Source organism: Mixophyes fleayi, chromosome 4 (genome assembly GCF_038048845.1).
Source record: "Mixophyes fleayi isolate aMixFle1 chromosome 4, aMixFle1.hap1, whole genome shotgun sequence".
NCBI classification, from domain to species: domain Eukaryota; kingdom Metazoa; phylum Chordata; class Amphibia; order Anura; family Limnodynastidae; genus Mixophyes; species Mixophyes fleayi.
In genome coordinates, this window is record NC_134405.1 from 254,684,518 (window position 1) to 254,708,708 (window position 24,191).

A 24,191-nucleotide genomic window follows, 5' to 3' on the forward strand; every position below is an offset into this window, starting at 1 on the left:
CCATGGAAACCCATTAGATCAAGCTCCCGCGACACAGTTTTTGTGCTTATATTAATGCCAGTCGAAGTTCGGCACTCTTCAGCTATGGAATCAGCAGAGCATTGGGGACTTTTACGCACCATGTGCTTTAGTAATAGTTGAACCCACTCTGTGATTTTACATGGTCTTCCGCTTTGTGGCTGAGTTGCTGTTGTTCCTAAATGCCTTCACTTTCTAATAATATCACTTACAGTTGACTATGGAATATACAGCAGAGATGAAATTTCACGAACCGTCTTATTGCAAAGGTGGCATTCTATCACAGTACCATGCTTGAAGGCACTGAGCTCTTCAGAATATCCCATTTTGTATCACAAATGTTTGCAAATGGAGACTGCATAGCTAGGTGTTTGATTTTATACACCTCTGGCAATGGGTCTGATTGAAACACCTCAGTTCAATAATTAACAGGTGTGGCCAAATACTTTTGCCCATATGTATGAAAGTGGTCACACACTTGAGCCTTGTTTTCCAGAGTGGATCAGAAGTCATTGGCCAAATGATAAACCCGGTTACTTGGTCAGACCATAACCTCATTTGGTTCTAAGTTGTAAGTCCTGAAAATAGGCTCTTACAGGAGATCTGGATCTCTCTGGGGTAATGTGTGCCTTTGACGACCTTTGTTCTCTTGTCTATTACTTTAATGGTGATGTTATGGCCGCAATGGATTCTATCACCCGAGTTCATATACTACCCTGCATACAACACCGCTAAGCACCTTGGTTTGACAACAGTATTGGGGAAGAGGCCGCAGGTTTGAAAGCCGAAGGCAGAAAACATGCATGGTGGATTACAAGCTAAAACTAAACAAGCACACTGAAGAATACCAATCTACAATCACCCGTAAGAAGTTAGTGTTACTGTCAAGTGCGATAATTGCAGCAAACAAAAGACCAGCTCAGCTTTTCCATACAGTATAGAGGCTTTGTAGACTAGTATGTCTGCAACTTGACATTTAAGGTGCAATTAGTTTGCAATCTTCTCTGCTGATAAAGTATTCTCTATTTGGGCCGCTATCCTTACAATGCCGTCAAACAAGTGCCAAGGTCCCAAGCTTGTGAATATGGGCTATCTAGCCCCTTGGACTAACTTTGACCCCCTAGATGTAGAAGACATTGCTTAAATTATTCTTAGGTTGCGTTCCACCACCTGTGATCTGGACCCAGCCCCAACAAATACTGTAGTACAATGCTCTTTGCAGGCATGCATTGTTCTTAAAACACTAAAGGGAGCAGTTGTCAGACCTCTTTTTAAATTAACCCTTGTCTAAACCCAGACTGTATGACTAACTACAGAACGATATCAAACCTTCCACTTCTAGGGGAGGTTATTGAAAAAGTATACACACAATATTTATGATCCATTCTAGTCAGGGCCGGATTAACCATAGGGCTAACTGGGCTACAGCTCAGGGGCCTATGGCATCCAGGGGGCCCTTGAAAGTGCTGAGCAGCAGTATTGATGGGGGCGGGGGCGCCCCCAGCCCATTCAGTGCTGCTGAGCACTTTCCCTGCAGTACTTCCCCGGCACGCTGTATTCTCCTTACTGAGGAGATCTCGTGAGTCTCACTCTCACGAGCTCTCCTCAGTAAAGAGTGTACAATGCGCCGTAGAAGGAGGTAAGTGCCGGGGGGGGGGGGGGGGCGGCTCAGATCACGGGGGGGGGGGCCCTCACGGGGGAATGGAGGCCCCCTTAGCCCAGGGGCCTTTATTCCGTTAATCCGGCCCTGATTCTAGTCAGGATTCACTAGAAGACATAGTACAAAACAGCACAGGTATGCAGGAGTACATGGTACAAATTAAATTGTCAGAGGTACCTATGAAATGAAGGAAAACCTGACCGGACAGTTACATAGGCCATTCTTGATGGCCGTTGTAACTTTTAAAGGAAGCTGTGATGAAGTATTGGTGGCCCTTGACTGGATGGTTCTCTTAAGGGACACTTTCACTTCTCCACAGCATCCATGTTAATCAGGGCCGGACTGGGACTAAAAATCAGCCCTGGCATTTAAAGCATACAGGCCCACTTCTGTTGATGAGTAGGAAATAAATTATGTACGGCGCCAAGGGCGTGGCCACATTGTGTTGGGTGCGTGGTCAACATGGGGTGTTGAAACATACATTAAAATAAAACATTACAGTTATCATGCCCTCCCCAGCCACATCCCGCCACCCCACCCCAGCTCACTGTACTTATCTATGCTTCTGGTGCTGCTGACATTCATCAGGGTGGGAACTTCCTGTAGAGTGAGCAGGAAAGCTCTTATCTCACAAGCTTTCCAAATCTTGTGATACTTAGAACTCCTCGGCTTGCTCTGCTGTGTGTCCCCTTCTGCGGGGACTGGGAGCAACTATCAGTTCCCTTCCCCTAACCAGAGCTGGATTAAGGCTCCGGGGAGCCTGGGGCACTTAAGACAGGGGAGGCTCTTATAGTGTAATATGATTATTAGACAAATTTTAGACAAATACACAGGCAAAACTGTGTGCATTACTTTTAGGTGCAGGCAGCACCCCCTTCACGAGCAGTATAGTGTGAAGTGGGACATACCTCCCAACTGTCCTTGCAGTCAGACCAAATCCTGATTAAGAGAGACAGTCACCCAAATTTGTGATTGCCCCAACAGATTCAGGACAGTTGGCAGACTGTCCTTCTCTCTCCTACCTGTTCTTGTCACTTTCACTACCTACAGCTGCTGGTTTCTTTAGTTTCTGCTTGTCTGGATCTTGGAATGTTGGATGCCCTATTTGGAAAAAAAATGGGTACATGTAATTTTTAAAACCCCAACGACATCTAGGGGTAAATGTATCATAGTGCGGGTTGTACAAGTCGCCGTAAATCCGCGAGATAACAGCTTAAATTTAAAGCGGCGCTGCCTTGTAAAGGGAAGTTTCCCTCCATTTACTCCCTAGTGTTAAATTAATAGCACCCAAGTTTAATAATGTAAATTCCCTCCCGCCAACATTAAAATAATTGTATTCACAATTGATAAATAGATCCTTCACTCCAACCAGCTCCAAAATTAAATAGTATACACATTTAATAAATAAACCCATTTCCCTCCCTCCAAACAGCCCCAGCAATAAACTAATAACATTTGCATTTAATAAATATAACACTTTCCCCAGCCTTAAATAATTCATATACACATTTAATAAATAGCCCTCCTCCCCAAACTGAGCCCTACATTCAATTAATAGCCACAAACCAGCACTCCAGCATTAAATTAAAGGTCCTGTTACCTCACCTTAAATTAACACGCCCTACTATTAAATTGAATAGCCTGACAATCACCCCACAAATAAATTAATAGCACCTACCATTAAATAATTAGCTGTGACCTACAGTCCACCATTAAATTAATAGCCTACCTCCCACCCAAATTACAGTAGAGACCCCCCCCCCCACCCCGGCAATAAATAAATAACATTTACTTTTAACAAAAATACATATTTCCCTCAAACCATGATTGCCATTAAATAATTCCTAGTCACATTTAATAAATAGAACTCAACAGCCCCACATTCAATTAATAGACCCAGTTTAAATTAAAGGTCCCACCTCCCCATCTTAAATTAAATGGTACCACTATTAAATTAAATAGCGAACCAATAAATTTAAAGCTCCCACCCATCATTATAAGATTATCCCCCCACCCTCACCCTATCATTAAATTAATAGTTCACGCCTCCACCCGTATTACATTAAAAGCCCCTTCAAACCCTCCCAACCCAAACCCTTCCCTGACCTTCTTCCATGTGGCGCTATAGCCCGCTACTGGAGCTGCTTTCTTCACACCTGCTGTCATACGTTAATAATGGATATATGTACACAATGCAGTTAGGCGTCATTGATTTTGTTAGTCGCTGTAATTAGATCGCAAGGTAGGTATGTATATATACATATATATTGGAATTCAGTGGGTGAAGGTTAAGGTTCTAGGCTGATACCGTATCAATTTTAGGAATTTTGGATGCGAATGGAATAATGCCTGTAGTGTGTAGATTTTTAAGTGTGTTATTTAACTAAACCTGGATCCTCATCTATTTCCAAAGATATTTGTTTTTATTGAATTTGGAATTAATTGTTGATAGCACTTGATTTAATGCAGGAAATATCATTCAATGAGACTAACTAGCGTTAAATAAATTTCATTTTAATACTGATAAATAACACACAATACATTAAATTTGCTCAATATAACCGATTTTTAAAAGAGTGAGAAAAATAGAATTAATATTTTACCAGGATTGATAACACGTTATTCCTGTCAGCAGCTAATAATTATAAGCCCCTTATTTGCTTTCACCATAGTAATACATAAAATTGTTGCTAGCCCTGAAGGCAATAAAATAAACATGTAAACCAGTAAAACCATAAAATTTATGAATGGTTAATAGTAATTAGACAAATAATAAATAAATAATGCATAAAATAGGTTCAATGAGGTCTTATAAATATTTCTAGCAGCAATGTCCAAAATTAAAGCTATTGTAACCAGTCTTTGAGGAAATCACAGCAGTACCATAAGAACAACAGTGTCCAGAGAGAATGAATAGAATCCAGTCATAAAGATTGCAGCAAACAATGATTTTTCCAATGGTTTTGAGTCTTTTAAGGGGACAACTTGAACCTGGTCATAGTGAGCGGTTTCCAGAGTGTGAAAGTTAAGTGTCATCTCACCTTGTTTGTTTTCCTGGGGCTGCAGGGCAGGTGGCAGTGCTCCGGTGTTCTGTAGCAAAAGAGTGTGAGCTGGACACTGTGGTGAGTGTACAGTGCTCATCGGCGCTTCCGGGTATGGGAACCGCAATGCACATGCCCCCGGGGCTCCCCTTAATCCATCTCTGGGGGGGGGGGGGGCGGAGCGCGGAACCGGTAGTAAGGTGGCTGGTTCCTGGGGAGGAGCCAGCCATCAGGATGTCAGTCAGTGTTGGGGCCGGCCACTAATAGGCTAGGGCCGGCCCCATTAGCTCAGGCGCATGGACTGCTATCTGCCATGCCGGAACCTGGCATGGCAGATAGAATATAATAGATTGAAATGCCCAATTCGCCTGTCCCTGCACCGGCCCAACTGGCCATCGGCCCTTCTGGCATTTGCCAGAACTGCCAGATGGCCAGTCCGGCCCTGATGTTAATTGTTCCCTGCACCCCCAGTGCTCCATGGATCAGAAAAAGCAGAGGTTCCAGCAGGCATCGTGATGTGAGGGAACTTCCTTAAGCACTAAATGGAAGATTACAATAAGAAAAACAGAGCAAGAAAGAGGTATCCGCCCTCAAGTATTATTTAAAGTTTAAGTATACATTTATCTCTGCATTATTTGACAATGGTCTTATTGCAAAGGTGGCATCCTATCACAGTACCACGCTTGAAGTCACTGAGCTCTTCAGAATATCCCATTTTCACAAATGTTTGCAAATGGAGACTGCATGGCTAGGTGTTTGATTTTAGACACCTCTGGCAATGGGTCTGATTGAAACCATTATTGTTTGACATCTGCAATCCAAACCAACCAAATCATGAATCTGTCTTTTGTGGTTTAAAACACACAGAGCTAGATTAAGGCTTTGGATGCCCAGGGCACTTAATATAGGGGCCCATGGTCCGATTTATATATATATATATATATATATATATATATATATATATATATATATATAATTTTACAGTTTTTTTTAATCCCAGTAAAAGCATGTAAATGGGTACGTGGATCACTCCATACCCACTTCAACTTGTGTCTGCAGTTGGGAGTGGAGGGTGGCGTAGCGGGGTTTTTGGCTGGTGCCTGCTCTATTAAGTCGCATTCACTGCTCCAGGACCACAGGATTAAGTGCGAGTTACACACTGCATATCAAACACTACCACATTTGTGACACGGTTTAGACAGTCTAAATGTGCCACTTGAACAATCAGCATAATATTCTTACTATAGTCCCTATCAATATCTCAGGGCAATCATGGTAATTCATTTAATTCATCTTTTAATTCTTTTTGAGAAATTAAGATAGCTCATCAACAGACTTGAGCAACGTCTAAACCGGTATTTATTATCCTGGCGCTCTACACAATGCAAGTGAATTTGCATTACCTAAAAGAGATCTGTTCCTGAAAGGATTACAAATAAAATGCTTTCTAGTTTCTTGATTCGGCGATGAAATCTGCAGTGTACGTAGCGCCCCCTGGTGTGTAAAGATGCGAACTGCAGTTGCAGCGCGTACAAGTGGGTGAGGCCACTGCCTAACAAGAACTAGCGAGGGAGGAGTCTAAATCGGCACTCTCTCCTTTCTGAGTCCCAGCTGGCACTGCAAAAAGGGATTTACTATTGTCTAAGGCTGCTAAGACAAAAAAAATAACAAAACAAAAATCCCCTTACCTGATCTGCTGCAAAACAGTCACAGGGAGCAGACACAAAGGGAGCAGGCTGCAGAGGCAAAGGGACGCTCGTGGAGAAAAATCATGTCTTACCAGGGCAAGAAGAACATTCCTAGGATAACAGTGAGTCTATGCATCTATGCTCGTACATTTCTAAACTGTCATTTTGATCGGTAACACACTAGCAGTGCACATTAAAGGAGAATCCTGACAATGGTGTTGCGTATGGTGTTCCATGAGATAAAGCAAGTGCTACATTGCATTGTCATTATGAAATTTCTAGATAAGGAGACCTGATCGCCCCAGGATTAGCAGCTCATCATACAGTTTATTTTCAGTATTCAGTTGTGTGGCAAACACATGCAGCTCATCAGACGTGTGGACAATTTTATTAGAATAATCCTTCTCTGTCCAGGATTATCCTGAGAAGGTGAAATTGACCAGACTGTATAAGGATCACTATAGAGATTTATAATACAAACGGCTCCCTCACTATAATCTGTCTCAGACAGGTGGATATTTTTCTACTGCATAAGCAAACACACCTTTTTTTTATTTGGATGTCGGTTATTTCATAGTATAGTAGTAAATTCTTAATATTGTAGGGGTTCTTACATCAAAGGGAATGGATGACACAGCTGGTTAGGGGTGGTCCCTACTGCGCCACCCAACGATAAATGGGAATTGACTTCACATCCATATGTATCAGGTTTTCCAACTGTGTAATAAATTTAGAAACCGTAAAAATCAAGCCAAATTTTCAGTTTTGTTAGTGACCTTTATTTGTGCCATAATATTGTCACTGTTGTATTGCACTGAGACGTACTGCTATATCACTTTGGGACTGTATAGGGATGACTTTATTTTATAATAATGTTAATTTTACTGTTGGATTATCTTGTTACATAATATGCATGTAAAAATATGTAATGTGAATAAAATTTGTTTTTCACTTTTTATTTTTTTTAAATGGATGGGAAGCCTGCTATGTATGGATGCTTGGCTGCCTCATCTGCTCACGATTTGCAGTGCTGATTCGCACTGATTTAGCATGGGTGTAATGCTATACTCTGCAGACTATCAGTTGGGTTCCTTATATTCAGTAGCAGGCCTGTCCTTCATTGTCAGATTCAAGATGTACAGCTGGGCTTTGTCTCTGCTGAATTTAATTAGAGACCTTTCTTAGGGTGAGGGGCGGGGAATGCACTGGGAGTGGAATAGGTAGTTACTCCATCTTTGCGATTTAGACAAAAGGGTTGTGGGCTGACATATAGGGTTCACTAATTTTCTGCCTCACCCTGAACAGATTTGTTTCCCCTTTAAGGTTTTGAGGAATATAGTTACTGCATACAGTCAGACACTTTAAATTTACAGGTTAATATAAGGCATCATTTTCATTAATACACTCGTGATATTGGTAGAATTTTTAATTGGGTCATCATACATGCATACTAATAGAAAATATGTATCGAAATTCCCTTTCCACACAAAACCTGTATATGCTTTTTCAGCAGTAGTCATACAAAGGATTCCTATTTCAATGCACTTCATTGATGCTACCTATCAAGAGCTGTGGGATACAATCCAGTATGAGCAGCCAGTCAAGCCAATGATTGTTGGTGCTGTATGCCTGTGGTTTGCTGGAGATTTGTAGGTCTTAGGAGACAGGCAGGTGCAGCCATCCAGCAGAAATCTCCCACTGCAGTATTTTGACAATCCTTTGCATTCTTTTATCTTTAACAAGTGCAGTAGAAGTACAAAGCATCTGAGGGCGTGTTTAGGATTTCCTCAGCAGCATCCATCTTGTCCAGCAAACGCACAAAATGTACACTTGCTGTTGGACAATGGCAGCTTGCATCAGAGCAACAGCAAGTTGTGTACTAATCATTTAATAAATAAGTGCACAATGGTGGTGTATAATATTATACTCCTACCAGTCATAAATAAACAGATTGGCATTCATTCCCCTGCAGGTCTTGTGGTTTCTTGCTAACTTGAAAACGCCTGGCACACATCTGGCTTTTTTTTTTTGCCTTTTGAAGTCCGTGTATGTGAATTGTTCATTATTAATGCTTGCAAGCCACAGTTCTGCACCTCACCCTCTTTTTTGTTTTTTTTGTCTCAGCATATTAATATGTTAAAAAAAGATAAAATTATATATATTACACACACAAGGCAAAGTGGTGTGCTTAACCTTTACACTTAAAATATATTTGTTTCAATATGTGATCACCACAGCCTATGTGATACAGTACTAGATTAATAATATTGAAATGTCCCCTATAATCCAGTGCACTGAAACTTCCAGTGGGTCTGCAGCTCCCCTTCAAATTACCTGATCTTCATCCAGGCATAGGAATCTGTACACAAAAGAAAAAAGAAAGAGAGCTCTATGGAGCAATTTTATAATTTTATTTTAAAATATTAAGGATTAAAAATATACCAGATAAAAACAAATAATTTAGTATTAATGATGAAGACTACAACAGATTGCCAATGGGAAGAGTTATATATAGCAGACAATTCCAATTATTACCCAATTGTGGATAGTTCCGGTGTGTCTGAACATCAGGCCACGCCTGTTGTATCATTATTGAATGAATACTGTGTATGATATGAAATATTTATTTTATCATTATTATTAAGTATATAACATGTATAGAGACTGTCCTTACATATAGGCAGTTTTATATTAATTTATGAAATATTTCCCTGTGTAATAGACATTATTTTTCTGCTAAGAACAATACCATTCCTGGTCCCTTGTGCTCTCTCTCATGGGAGAGGTTATTTCAGTTAATTTGAACTAGAAGAAAAACCTTCCTGCTGAGGGATTCCTGCTTTTAAGACGGCCACACCCTGAAATATTCATCTATGCATGGATATAACTTGTTTCATACACTTGTCCTTTTTTTTCATTCCCTACCAAATTGCAATTAATGGTTTGTATGTTTTCAGTCACATGAATTGATTTTGATATTGAACCATATGCTGTTTCCACTAACTATAGCACTGATTGGCCAATAGAAGATAAAAAGCTCCCACTGTGAATCCATTACAAAAATTTGACCAATCTAAAAAAAATACACAGATGTATTTTAAAGCAACGTGCTGTAGATTTTCTCTAAACACTCCCCATATATAAAGTGTGTGTGACTGAAAATGGCAAGAGTCAGTTATGTACCTGTCAACTAATTTACTGGTAGAAAATAAAAACATTAAAATACTTGTCCTGAGGTGTGTGTGTATGTGTGTGTGTGTGTATGTGTATGTACCCTATTTGATCTTTCATTCTTTGTAACAATATCCTTATGTCTATCCCAAGCATGTTTAAATTGCTCTACTGTATAAGCCTCTACCACCTCTGATGGGAGGCTATTCCCTACCCTTATTCACTACCCTTTCTGTGAAGTAGTTTTTTACTCATATTCCCTCTGAACCTACTTCCCTCCAGTATCCGTGCATGTCCTTGTGTTCTAGTACTTCGCTTCCTTTGAAGAATGTTTCCCTCATATACCTTGTTCAAACCCTTTATATATCTGAAAGTTTCTATCATGTCCCCCTTTTCTGCTCCAAACTATACATATTAAATTATTTTAGTCTTTTCAGGTACGTTTTGTGCTGTAGGCCATGCACTATTTTAGTTACCCTTCTTTGTACAGTCTTTAATGTATTTATATATGGCCTGCTGAACTGAACACCGTATTCTAGATGAGGCCATACCAGAATACTGATGTGATGTATGCACATCATAGTCTCTAGAAGCCTTCCTTGGTTGAAGAATGACTTCTTCTTCCTGGAGTTTTAGTTTAGTTTCCTGAAGTGACAGCACCAAGTGATAAGTGGAGAAGGACAAGACCTACTGTGTTAGGTACGTTTACTTAACCTGCCGACGTGAAAATGTTGACAGGCTAAATGCCGACACTTGCATTGTGTAGACAGGTGGACAATGTCGTCAGTATGACTGGCGACACTGTGAATGTCGCCAATCACAATGCTGATATTAAGAAACCAATGCTGCTAGGTCCGGCGGCTATACCCCGGACCTGGCGACATTGGTCTTTTAATGTCAGCATTGTGATTGGCGACATTCACAGTGTCGCCAGTCATACTGACGACATTGTCCACCTGTCTACACAATGCAAGTGTCGGCATTTAGCCTGTCAACATTTTAAGGTCGGTATGTAAAATGGGCTTCCCCAGATAGACCTGGTGAAAGTGAATGCCAGTGATAGCCATCAGTCAGGGAGGGGCTTGATAAGAAAATGTTTTAGCTGGAAATAAGGCTTTTTGCCCTTTGTTAAATAGGACCATAAATGACAAAATGGCAACTTCAATTTTGATGTATCAATTATACTATGTGCTTCTAAGCTATTTAAATAAAACCCATCTTTTTAGTACATATGGCCTTACAGATGCACTTTCTTAGGATATATATATATATATATATATTCTCTCTCTTTGTCCCTCTAGTTTTCAAATCCTGTCTGTAGCATCAGTATCTCAGGCAGCTTCCGCCCTTCTGCTGTTGCTAGGCAGGTGCTCTGGAGAGGAATAGACCACTGAGTAGATGGGAGAAGATGGAACGTGGGGGCTGGGCTCATTAACTATTAGGTTTAGTTACAATAAAGGGGGGTGGGTAGTGCAGCATGGTGATTATATTGGATGAGGGGCCAGCCTTTCAATTATTCCCTAAAGAATTGTATGGTGCCCTTCTGTGTGTCACATGTATGAATTCGTAGGCAATAAAGGAACACAGGCAAAGCCTTTGGGTCAATAATCATGAATATACATCCTGTGTTAAAAACAGCCTGCTTTGGTTTGACAAATATCTCAATTAGATTTTTTATTCCAAGTATGTGTGATGCATAATGTAGCAAAATATAATCGCTTATACTACAGTTTTTACATATCTGGTAAGGTTATCCCAGTTGAAGTTGTGTGCGCATCATTTCAACGTGACCGTTGGACACTTGAGTAGAGACTATGTCTTCCAACACAAAGATGTGCTTGAAAATATGCTGTAGGGTGGGGTGTAATATGCTGCTTTTTGTTTCACGAGTTTGTAATTAGACTTATTCTGACTCATCCTTTATAAATGGTATCTTTTTAATTCTTACAATGAGCTGTTGAAGCATTATATATCTCGTGTTAGCATGACTTTTATTGCAAGTTAGGGTTGTATTTGCCAGAAGCCAGCATAGGTGTCTGCCTATAGTTGCTGAATGTGTGAAAGCACCTATGATAAAACCGACAAGACGCCTTGTGAAATGTCTGGTTGGCAATTAACTAAGCTAAGCCAATTGGTGTAGTGTGGATCTCATTATACATTGAACAGAGTGGGATTTTGTTGACTGTTGTCTTTATTTTTGTCATAATTCAAAAATAAATAAAAACAGATTATGGGTTGTTATTCACTCTTTTAAAAACTCTAGCAATCCAAAATGAATGATTAGCTCTACTGCAGGGTATGTGTTTTAGGGTATCCTAAATTTGTGACCTTTTTAATCATTCCCTGTGGACTGTTTTGAGACCCACTATTGTTATAATTAATAACACATCACTAACAGCTTTTATAACAGAATATCTAAAGCAAAAACTACAATATAATATTTAGCTTTTTGTTTTTGCTACTTTAAGGCTGAAGTATATTCCCTCCACTATATTACGGGAAGGGCTGTATGGGAAACTTAACCCACAATTTCATGCATGTGACTGCAGATCCAAACCGCATTAAGTAGTCTTAATAAAAATGAAGCATCCTAAGTCACACTGTCCTGGGTCTGGCAGACACTGCAATCCTTAACAGTATTCACAATATGTGTAGCTGGTACCATAGATAACCATATCATCACCACCATTTATTTATATAGCGTCACTGATTCCGTAGCACTGTACTGCGGAATCAATTTCCATAAGTCCCTGCCCCATTGGAGCTTACAGTCTAAATTCCCTAATACACACACACACACACACACACACTAGGGTAAATTTTGATAGCAGCCAATTAACCTACCAGTGTGTTTTTGGAGTGTGGGAGGAAACTGAAGCACCCAGAGGAAACTCATGCAAACACGGGGAGAACATACAAACTCCACACAGATAAGGCCATGGTCGGGAATTGAACTCATGACGCCAGCGCTGTGAGGCAGAAGTGCTAACCACTAAGCCACTGTGCTGCTGCTGCCCATCAAACTAATAATATGCATATTGAACCCATAGTTTTATAAGAGCAATTGCAGTCAGAATCACCATTGTAACCCAACTCCAAAGCGACTAATTAATTGTTGATTATATAGTTATACTGTCCTTAAAAAGTTATGTTTCTGCAAATGTACCTTCTTTTTCTGTAGTGAACAGCTTTATTATAACATTCCTAATTAAACTTGTTTTAATAGAGATCATGGAAACATAGAATATGATGGTGGATAAGAACCACACACACGGCCCATCTAGTCTGCCCATTTTTATTGCTTAAAAACCTCACGCCCTGTTTGTTCTTGGCATTTTTTCAGATTTATGATAGCCTTAGGTCTGTCCCAAGCGTGTTTAATTGTTCCTACTAGAAGGCTATTACTACCCTTTCATTAAAATGGCTCTTCCTCTGATTACCCTTAAACCTGCTACCCAATATTTTTAATGAATCTCCACTTGTATTCTATTTGTGGTCTCACTATCGACCCTTATAGGGCCTTAACCAGCTCTCTCTTTCAGATATGAATTCTTCTTCCTGTGCCATCTAGCATCCAAATGCCCTTCACAATTGCTTTGCTACAATGTCTGCGTACCTTTAAGTCACCTATAATAGTGATTCCTATATCCTTTTACTCCACCGTAGTTGCAGTTTTTCTGCTTATATTTTTGAGACCCAAGTACATGATTTTGCATATTTTTTATTAAACCATAGTTGCCACATTCGTGACCATTTCTCTAAACCACCTAGATCATCAATAATTTTTGTCACCTTCAGCTTCTTCTCTGCTGTGTCCAGTGGAGTAAGGTTCAAAGGACTGCTAATAGACTTTGCGGAGGAAACTGTTGAAGTGGGGGATTAAGAAATAACAAATGGCCAGCATGCCCCTCAGACCCTTTAACGTGCCCCTTACATATCCATCAGACCTCTCCACATGCTGGTTACTTGCCCATCAGCCACAGCTGATGCCCTCGGATTTTACTACATGTTCTTCACAGACCTCTCACACTTATCTTTACCGCTGGAGCCCAAGCAGGAAGGAGGGAGAGTGCACTACACTGTCTCCTCCCCTGATTGGATGAGCTGTTACACTGTGACCTCTCTGCAGAGGCGGTCACACGACATGGAAGTCAGCTGCTCTGGTCCCTGTTGGCGCCCAGAGCACCACACTGAGATCTGCTCCTGTCTGGGAGCCGCAGGTTAGCCACCACTGCGCTAGGCTATGCCCACTACTGTAAATTCCAACCAGATCCCTACTTCTACTACTCCTGTTAATATTGGCCTGTTGAATAATTTGGTGAATGGTGTATCCAGCACCCGTTAGTATTCTTGAATTAATTTAGCCCCATTGATTCCTGTGTTCTGTCAGGATACTCTCCTCTGTAAATTTACTACTGCCCACTTTCAATGCATCAATATTCCAGCAACTGAACCAAGGTCCCATTCCATCTACTGTAAATTCTGAACAAAAATACATACATATTTAGATGATCTGCTATAGCTTTGTCTCCCTCCACAGGTCCGCAGAGACATATTGTACATGATGTGCTTAGATGCATGGGCTCAACCACAAAGTGTTCCTTTGAAAGTATTTTTAAATGTTGGCAACTATAAGATTATTATTTTTTCAGTGGAAACATTTTTTTTTAACATAAACATTTCATGTTCCACTTTGGTTAATATTGTCTCCAATCATACATAGGAACGACATGCTGTATGTTTAGTCCCAAATATATAGCTTAAATAAACAACTGTAAGAAATTGGCATCATTTGCCATCTCTACATTCATTAAAAAAAGTGTTTAAACACTGTATTTTAGTATACTGCTGACGGGGGAGCATGGCTGACCTGGCACGATATGTCATTTATTTTGATAATGTTATTTGTGGAACTACAGTAGAACAGTCACCCTTATTATTATGATAGTTATGCTTGAGTCATCTAAATGTTTAAATGATTTGCCATAAGAATACACCGTATTTTTTTAAGACTATAGAATATAATTAGCGCTTGTGTCATCCGTATCAATTCAACTGAAATCTTATATTTATAGTTGGGATCATAAGTGTGTTGTAAGGTTGTATCACACTTGTAGTGTCTGCTAATGCCCCAGAGACTTGTCATTTACCTGTCTATTGGATGATCCTTAGAAACCTGCACCTAGGATTTTCTAGGAAGGAATCTTTTAAAATTGAATCTAGTTCTTGGTCTCCAGATGTTTTGGCAATTGATCACAAGAGTTTTGGCACCTATCCCTTTGGTCATTGAACATACAGATGAGATTTGGCACCGCACACAGTGTGTGTATTGTACTTTCATGCTGTCCTCGGATTTGATTGGTGATCTCCACCATTGCTAATTCATTCCAACGAGCAGCACTTTTTTTCCTGGAGAGTATCTGAGTCTATCGAGCACATTTTCATGGCTGACTATGGAATTTCCAAGGCCAGAATAGAGATGAGGTAATTTTATGTTTAGCTAGTGAAGTAGCAGTTAAGTTTACATACAGTAAATTACTCTATTAGCAGCATAGAATGCACAGTTGACTAAATTAATTAATCTGCTGACATAATGTTCATTTAAAAACTAGGTAGTTGAATCAAAGTATTTATATTATGACAAATTGGAAAATATGCTTTATTTCTAAAACTGCATCATATTATATAGCACTGTACATTAAGGGGATCATATTACAAGTAAATTACATACAATAACATGAAAGGTAAAGATGATCCTGCCCAAATGAGCTTACAATCTCAGTGATGTGGCAAACAATTGACACATAAGGCGAAATAACAATTGTAGCTATTGGTGTCAAAAGTGTATTTGGCTGCTGTAAGGACGAAGTATCACCCTCCAATATAAAAGCCACCATTGGTGACTGGCATTTTAATGCAGCTACTAGTGGTGGTGTGGTTGAATGAGGAGACAGTGGAAAACATTTAATTTTTGTGCTGCTTGAAAATCTTGTCCACCAGCTTGGAGTAGCTGTAGGCTCAGTATTATGCTTTGCCAGCTTCACTATTGGACACAGAGCCAGGATACTTGTTCCCCATATTTGCAGAGATTGTGGTGGTATTTTGCTGACAACGAGTTGGCTGTAGAGATCACCGGAACAGAGATGGCAACAGCAATGACAGTTAAACTCACTGGGTCCAGTAGATGGGACGGTATTCCCAGGCCCGGCGCTCCCATTAGTCAAGGTTAGGCACTTGCCTAGGGCGCCGAGCTCTGGAGGGCGCCACAGAATTCTAAAATACTTTAAAACTGTGCGGCGACCGCTGACCATACCTGTCACGGCCGCCGCACAGCATCAGATGGACAGGGAGGGGGGGGGGGGAAGAGGCTATTTTGTCACCACCGCCGCCTCTCTGCTCCGTCTCCTCCCCTCCACTTACTAGTGTCAGTGAGTGGAGGGGAGGAGACGGAGCAGAGAGGTGGCGGTGGTGAGACAAGGTAAGGAGAGGAGGGAGGAGGGCAGCGATTTTTGCAGGGGGGGGGGCGCCGCTTTTTTAAAAATGCCTAGGGCGCCGTGGACCCTAGCACCGGCCCTGGGTATTCAAGTAGATCTTTTGCAACAACCCTGTCCACAGAACTGCGTTATAAGTTCTACTGCCCTCACAGTATTACTGCTTTGTATTTGTGATAAGAGGGTTACTTGGAAGGTAATGAACAGAGCTGATCTAAAGAACTGCCATCACTTAACTGCCACCCACATTCCACAAACAAAGATTCATCAAATATGAAAATGTAATAACGATGTATTGACTTGATTTAATTTCTAATAGTTGCTAGAAGGAGCAGGCTGAGTTGGGGGGTAGCGGGGAAATCGGTCTCATAGTGGGCTACCTTATGCTGGCTCACTGGGACAATTGCATTTTTTGCCTTTAAAATAGGCTGCTGAGTCAAGAATTGCCCCCTGGTTACTATCCACTTAATTAAACAAACTTTAGAGGGTCAATACTTTTCTTCTGGAAATCCCTTCTTATTTACACCACAAACTCATTTTATTTGCACTCACTTAACTTTGGGTGCCAGCACACATGGTGTAATGCAATGTGTGCAGACATTTATGAATAAGACATACTTGCCTGTTACTAAAATTGTTCTGTTGCTGAGTTAGTGATTTTTGCCATTTTTTTGTATATACAAGTAATGTTAGTAACACATAATTAACAGATGGAAAACATGATTTGTGCCTTGAATTCTTTTACTCGGTCCTTATTTGTTTTTCCTTCAGAGTTACAATTTCCTACACTGCTTCTGTACGAAGCACCTGTTTAATGAAGAACCTTCATGTTTATTGAAATAACATTTGTGACGGTGGCCTCTTAGCCTTAGTAATAATAATAACTTTATTTGTGGACTAAATCTAGTATCTCCCTTTTCTACGGCCGCTAGGTTTCCTAAAGGACTGGCTATACTGATTGCTTAGCGGTGCCTCTGTTAGACTGTAAGGTAGCTGTTTGTCCAACAGTCAGGTGACAGAGTAGCTAGTGTAGCCTGTCTCCTGCAAATTAATTGTATTGCATGTGGAGTGTTGCTATTACCACAGTATATGGAAAACCTGTTATTTCCAAAACAAGAAATTCTTCGGCTCGTCCCATTCATTTTTGTTTTATAAAAACACATTTTATTAAACCCACTATCATTTATTATACTGAATACCTTAGCCAAGCCACCAAAATTAAAAGTGCAATTGCAGAAAAAAGCAACAATTTGCTAAGTTATATTCATTGACACCTTAATTAATATAGCTCTTGAAGCTGTACTAATGATGGTACCCTGTGGCCACATGGTATACTAATTTTCTTACCGTCACAATTGTGGCCCTTGCTTAAAGATACGTGGACACATAAGAGATTTAATCCTGCAATAGCACTCATGGCATTGCGGGTCAAATTAAATCCGATCAGTCATAGAACATGTTATAGCTGGGATTTATACGATTGCCTACATATGGCTTGGCACACACTACAGGAAAATTGTAATGATTAGGAATCTACCAACGGCAGGGGAAAAAATATCCTGATCAGCATACCAATTCATGTGTACACGTTTTACAGGATTTACCTTCAGATCTGTGCTCTTCATCTGTCATAACCATTGGCTAACAACTGTCCTGGATTATTCTTCCTGTCACAGGAATAATTGCAGCCAGCAGCACCTATCTGTTGCGCACAATCCCCCGGACTGTTGGGCAGTGTCCCGGACTGCCTGTGTCTGACCTGTCCACTTTCCCAAGGGGTACTTGTCACAGGCAGGCAGCGGAGAACCCAGAGTGGAGCTGCCACATGTGACCGAGCATCCTCTGACATCACGGCAGCTCTGCATTGTGGGTTACATGCTGATCTCTCATCCAGGAACTGCAGCAGATGCTCCTGCCAGGCTTCCTGCATCCAGTTCGGGTTCCATATGATACCGGTGGAGAGGTAAGTTATGTTGCTTCCTACTTTATACTAAATTGTCGTTCCAATTCTGCAGAGTGCATACACACTGCAGAATTGGAACAATATTTTTCCATCGTTGAACAAAATTTTCAGTTCAGTTTGAAAATCTCGATCAACGATTTCATGTGCTTTGGAACAATAATCAATCATCGTTCCAGGTTACACATATGTTGCTGCCTCCTGCAACTGATGCAAAAAATTGCCTTATAGGGTCTGTTTTTTTTTATTCCAACTGAACATATTCTGTCACGTGTGATTGATTGTATGTTATACAGTCTAGCCTAAAATCTCTGCCTTGGAATTCTCTTTCTACTGTCTTTCTAACATGACCCATTTCACTCAGTATAAAATATTCTGCACCAGAACTTCCCAGTCACATACATATCTCAGTAACCTAGGCTTAATTAAGTAATTTATGTCTAAATACACCCTTTTCAACAATTAATTAACTCTGATAACTACAGCAGGAAAAAAATGAAAAGTTCAGGAACAGAGCGGTGTGGAATGGTGTGTCTGCTTCTAGATTACTTGTTTGTAGACATTTTTGTGATAAGAGTATTTTGTTTATCAAAGCCTTCTACAACTGGCTATTTTTATGCTGTAGCCATACATTAGCATCCTCTATAGATGCTATAATGCATTATGAAAGACACTGTACTACACATGATGCTCTATATATTTTAGCCTGGGGGGGGTCATCTGGAACTGGCTGTCATTTCCTGCATGGACTAATTTATTGCCTACTATGTATTGTAGCACAATATTCCATCCAGCTGCCACGATAACTAAGATCCATAATCAGAATATGCTCTGAAACAGATGAAATGAGCTTTACTTTGCCATGACTCTGCTGCCACTTTTGTCTATGTTCAATTATTAATCGTTAATGGTATTTTCTAAAGTAAACTGTGAGCATTAATTTTGCATGTATGACTCTCAGTAGAGCACCATACATGGAGTGAAGGACATCTTCAGGTTACACCTGGTATGGTGTTATTTGCGGGACATTTATGAAAACTGTCAGTGTTGCGCTTACAAGAGATGGGCATTCTTGCCTATTCATTTACAAGTAATAGCTTTTGCACAGTATTTCTATGCAACAGTTATTGCAGCTGGAATGGGGCCTATATACATAGCTCTAAATGTTGTTTGTACTACATTATATGGAAAACAATTACTTACAAATCAATACTTTTGCTTGTCTCATCAATTATTTACATAAAGCATCTGATAGACCATCCTAGTGACACCAACAAATACAAGCATCAGAATATTTCATATATATGCTTCAAGAACCCACACATTTGTCTGGAGGCAGCCTGAATGTCAAGCTACTGTGCTAATAAGTTTAGATAGGAGGATTTAATTTTCTATAAGCCATATTCAGTTGTTGAGGATGACCTTTATGTTAAATACAAAAATACTAAAATTAATTAATTACAGCGCTAGTGTCCCTTTTGTTCAGTCACTGGTTCTTAGACTCGTAAGCTTATTTGGGCAGCACCATCTTTACCTTCTATTTCATGTTATTGTAAGTGATTTGTTTGTGTTACAATGCCCACAAAATACAGCGCTCCGCAATATGTCAGCGCATATTTTAAATAAAAAATAATAATAATCTATAAAGGGCTGGGCATTATAGGTGGGACCCACATAGTGATGTTAGGCAATGGTTAACTGGTTGCTATAACCAAAAAAATATGTAATGTTAAAGCTCTCGTCTTACTAGAGACATACTTGCCCAATTTGTAGACCTCTCCTCCTGGAGATGCAGAGGAGCCTTGCCACTGCTGCTGAGCCATCATATCATTTGCATCATGCAGCAGTAGATGAGCCACAATGATGTGACTTGTGCCCTCGTGACTGCCCACTTCTCCCACTCTGTTGGAGAGTATTGCAGACTTCCTCTGACGTCTGGGAGGGCTCCTGGTAATACGTGTGCAAAGTCTGTATACTCATGAGACATATTTAACAAGTGACAGGATAGTATGAACTTTGTTTTCAACGGAGGCACTTTATACCATAGCTCCTAACATTTAAAATTTCTAAAGTGGGACACACCCACGCCTTCTCTGAAAGTGGACGTGGATGCATCACGTTAGAACGTGTCCAATTGGGAGGTATGTGTCACTCACCGGACTGTTAGTGCCTCTAGTTTGGGACATGGGTCTCTCTCGCTCCTGCCGGCGCCTCTCCTGAGCCGCGGCCGTCCGCCATCTTGACTAAGATTGCGCATGTGCAGAAACCCTGAACCGTTAAAACCTCGCCTCTAGTCTCATTGGTTAATTAATCACCTCTCAGTACTTAAGACACCTGTTGCCCTATTACCTTTGCCTGTTCTTGGTTCTCATTCCCTTGAGACTCTGAGGTGTTTCCTGTTTCTGCTCCTGTTATCCGTTTGCTGTGGACAAGTCTCCTCTTCACATCAGTAGTAGAACTTCCCCGCTGCAGACTACTCTCGCTACTCCGTTATATGCCTGCACCTGCACAAGTCTCCTCTATACATCAGTGGTAAAACTTGCCAATTGCAGACCACTCACGCTATCCCGTTATATGCCTGCACCTGGACAAGTCTTCTCTTCTCATCAGTGATGTAAACTGCCAACTGCGGACCACTCACGCTATTCCGTTGCATATCTGCGCTGGACAAGTCTTCTCTACACATCTGTGGTGAAACCTACCAGCTGTAGACCACTCATGTCTCCTTGTGATATAGCTACTACTCAGTATGGTACCTATGAGCTGGACTAAAGTCTACAAGTGCCTCTGTATTATAGCTGCAAGTCGCTGACTCTTCTACTGCATTGTTGATTGGTCTTTGCCTAACGTTATCCAGTTATCAAGTACTGGCCTGCTATATGCTATCTGCGTGCTAAGGCACTTGGACTCTTTCCTCATTGTATCCTGCTTACTAATCTGCTGTACCATCACAGTTCCATGGTGCCAAGACTCAGCATTTATACTATTGACATTCCTTTCCTTTATTCTATTGTATGGTTCCACTGATTCACCACACTACCCAGAGGTCCGCATCTCGGGTAAGTGTAGCTACACCTGGTGAATTCAGGGTAAAACTCCTAGTGCCCGTGACAGTATGTTTTTACACTACAATAGTCTTGCTTAAGTATGAGGGGTTCCTCAAGAGTGAACACTGCAGCTAGAGGTTTATCTACAGAAGGTGAATCTTACCTCCAACTTGTTCAGTTGTGGAGAAGCATTTTTTTTTTATTATCCAAACCTGATTGGACAATATGGCGACAAACACAGATCCAACAAGCAGGTGGAAAAATAAACCTTTGATGAATTGCCACAAAACGTGCCTGTGATCAGCCCACTGACCAGTGAATGCTTATGTGGGCATGGAGCCTCCCCCCCCCCCCCCCCCAATATCTGTCTTGTTCTACATGCCTTTATTGCTTCATGTTCCAGAAAATGTGACAAATTAAATCGTTACATTTTAAAAAATACAGTACATGCATTTTGGTGCTAAGCATCTAACTGATAAACTGATTTTATTTTTGTGCAATCAATTGTGATCATCACAGTAGCTAAGCAGGCGTTGGTAGCTTTACAAAAGGTGAAAATAGTCACATTCTAAAAGTTAATTGTGTTTTCTATATAGGATATCAGTGACTTTCTAGGTTTTGGGGGCAGTGACAGTTCTAGCAGTCAAAACATCAACTTATTAACACATTTCATGTGGGAAATGTATATGCTCCTGAAGTTAGGGCTATGTACCAGGCTCTGTTAATTAACTTTTCTAAAAGGCTTTTTGTATGTTAATTAATTGAGCCAGATTAATTCAGTCAGACAGTCAGGGCTGCCTTCAGGAGCAGATAAAAATATCCCACATGAAATGGACCAGGTTAAGCATGGGAGAGAAGGCCAAGTCACTGGGATGAGTAGGAGGGGTGGCTGCTGTGAGGTGAGGTTTGACAGGACAAGATCAGCACGGTGGCAAATAAAAAAAAGACAACATCATCTATGTGTTATTTGACACTTGCATCCTACTTGATGTAGGTATAAGTATGTCTGCACTTCATACTGGTCCCACAGATAAAGTTGTTGGAGCAACACAGATTTTTAAGTGTAGCTGAATTAGTGACAATACACTTAAAGGAAGTGACCGTATTTATGTTCTGGGTAACAGGAAAGACAGTAAGAACATAAATTAGATATAACGCATCTGAACTGTAAAACCGTGTAAAAAGTGGAAAAGGATTCTGGAACTGGTAAAATAGATTCGAGATTTGAAGGTCACCTTATCTATCATATTATTTAGCAACCTTCCTCTCCTACAATGTAATGAATAACCTTCTATGTAATGGGGAATAATTTTGGTGGGGGGAGTAAAACATAAACGGTGACCGTTCTTACATAAGTTGAATGTAATCTTTTAATAGTGCAATCGTATAGACTGTTTTTAAATATGAATTGTGATCTAAGCCTATGAAACTGTGCTAGGCTGCTATTATTAATCTATACTTGATGATACAGGTGTATAAAGATTTATAAATTGATGTATAGATTTTGCGTTGGCTTGTTAAATGGATTATAATCATATCAACCTATGATTATTATTAAATATTACTGAACTCTGCAGTTTCTTGTATTCAACCCTAATGCACATTCACATTTTCATTACGATTGCTGTCTATTGAAAGCATTAAGTCACCAACGCTGAAGGTCTCGGCGGCATTGGTAATTGTGCTGGGACTTTGAAACATAATTGTGTCAGTGGCCTGAAGCAGTGTAATTGGGAGGCAGAGACAATACAACGCTTTACTGCAGCCTTACTCCCAAATATGAAGCTCATTTATCACAGGGGATCCCAGAGGGGCCACCCCAGCAGTTTACCGGGGAATAGGAGGTTACTTTTTAAAAATATTGTTAAAACTAGACTTTAAATTATAAAAATTCAAATTGTTATACATCTTGCACAGTTTTATTTATTGTTTTAATTACATTTTACAATGCTAACACTTTCAGCCATCATTGATTTTTATGAAAAATGTTACAATGCTTCAAGGAATTGTCATAATAATGGCAATAATAACAATAATAATAACTTTTAGGTGTATATTTATTAAACTGCGGGTTTGAAAAAGTGGAGATGTTGCCTATAGCAACCGGTCAGATTCTAGTTATCATTTTGTAGAATGCACTAAATAAATGAAAACTAGAATTGAACTTGATGGACTGGTGTCTTTTTTCAACCTCATCAACTATGTTACTATGTTACTTTAGAATCTGAATGGTCGTTATAGGAAACATCTCCACTTTTTCAAACCCGCCGTTTAGTAAATATACCCCTAAGACATTGTTTTGCTGTGAAAAAGGAGTCGCAGCAATTGGTATAAACATCATTGGTGTTACACTGCATCCGTATGCTATATAATTTAGCTGAACAATTCTTTATATCTATGACTGAGCTAAAATATTTAGCGCATCGGATCCTTTGGTTCTGTGTTATTTTATTTTAATCCATTTATTGTGTGTGGTGTATGTCTTGTACAGTTGAATACTATAAATAAATAATTAAAGAATTACCCCTTGCATTACTGGTGATCGGTCTAGTTTCACACATTGTAGGTGTATCAAGGGGTATATGGGGAATTAAACACCTGACGTGTTTCACTGTGATTGAAGGAATTTGCTAATCGCAGCATGCAAAATACATTATGAATACAAAACTTTGGGTACTTTTTATAATGTTGATCTTTTTAAAGTCAAATATATTGTTGACTCAAATCTCCTCTAATCAATCAACTTCTGTCTTCCAACTGAAAATAAGAACTTAACTTTAAAAGAACACAGAATTCATGTCTTGCAGGGATGGAAGGTAATTAACTACATTATCCTAGTCTTGTGTAGCATGGTTTGTTCTGCAAATAGTACATGTTGGAAGAATCAAAGAAGGATTTGTTTATAGGTATAAAGGAAGCGGCTTGCAGTGTTCTTTCCAGACCTATCGGAGAACGATCTCTCGCCTCTGTGCCCACGGATGGATGTCAAGGCACACATGTACTGAACTAGACATTTTCATGCCATGATGTGGGTGTAGGAGGAAAGATATGAAGGGATCAAAGAGTCTGCATGTCTACAGAATGGCTTTTTGGGCGGGATCTGCAAAGGAAAGGA

General features: G+C 40.1%; 1 protein-coding gene across 2 annotated transcripts in view; it reads left to right on the forward strand.

The window, feature by feature from the left end:
- DPYSL3 (dihydropyrimidinase like 3) overlaps positions 1-24,191 on the forward strand; it is a 164,692-nt gene that overhangs the window by 103,510 nt on the left and 36,991 nt on the right. The window contains exon 1 of one of the 2 annotated variants that reach the window (XM_075209653.1): positions 6,287-6,529. The exons of the other annotated variant lie outside the window; for it this stretch is intronic. Within the exon in view, the coding sequence (XP_075065754.1) occupies positions 6,491-6,529 (39 nt within the window). The 5' untranslated portion in view covers positions 6,287-6,490. Of the gene's footprint in view, positions 1-6,286; positions 6,530-24,191 lie in introns of those variants that run through there. 2 annotated transcript variants of the gene reach the window in all.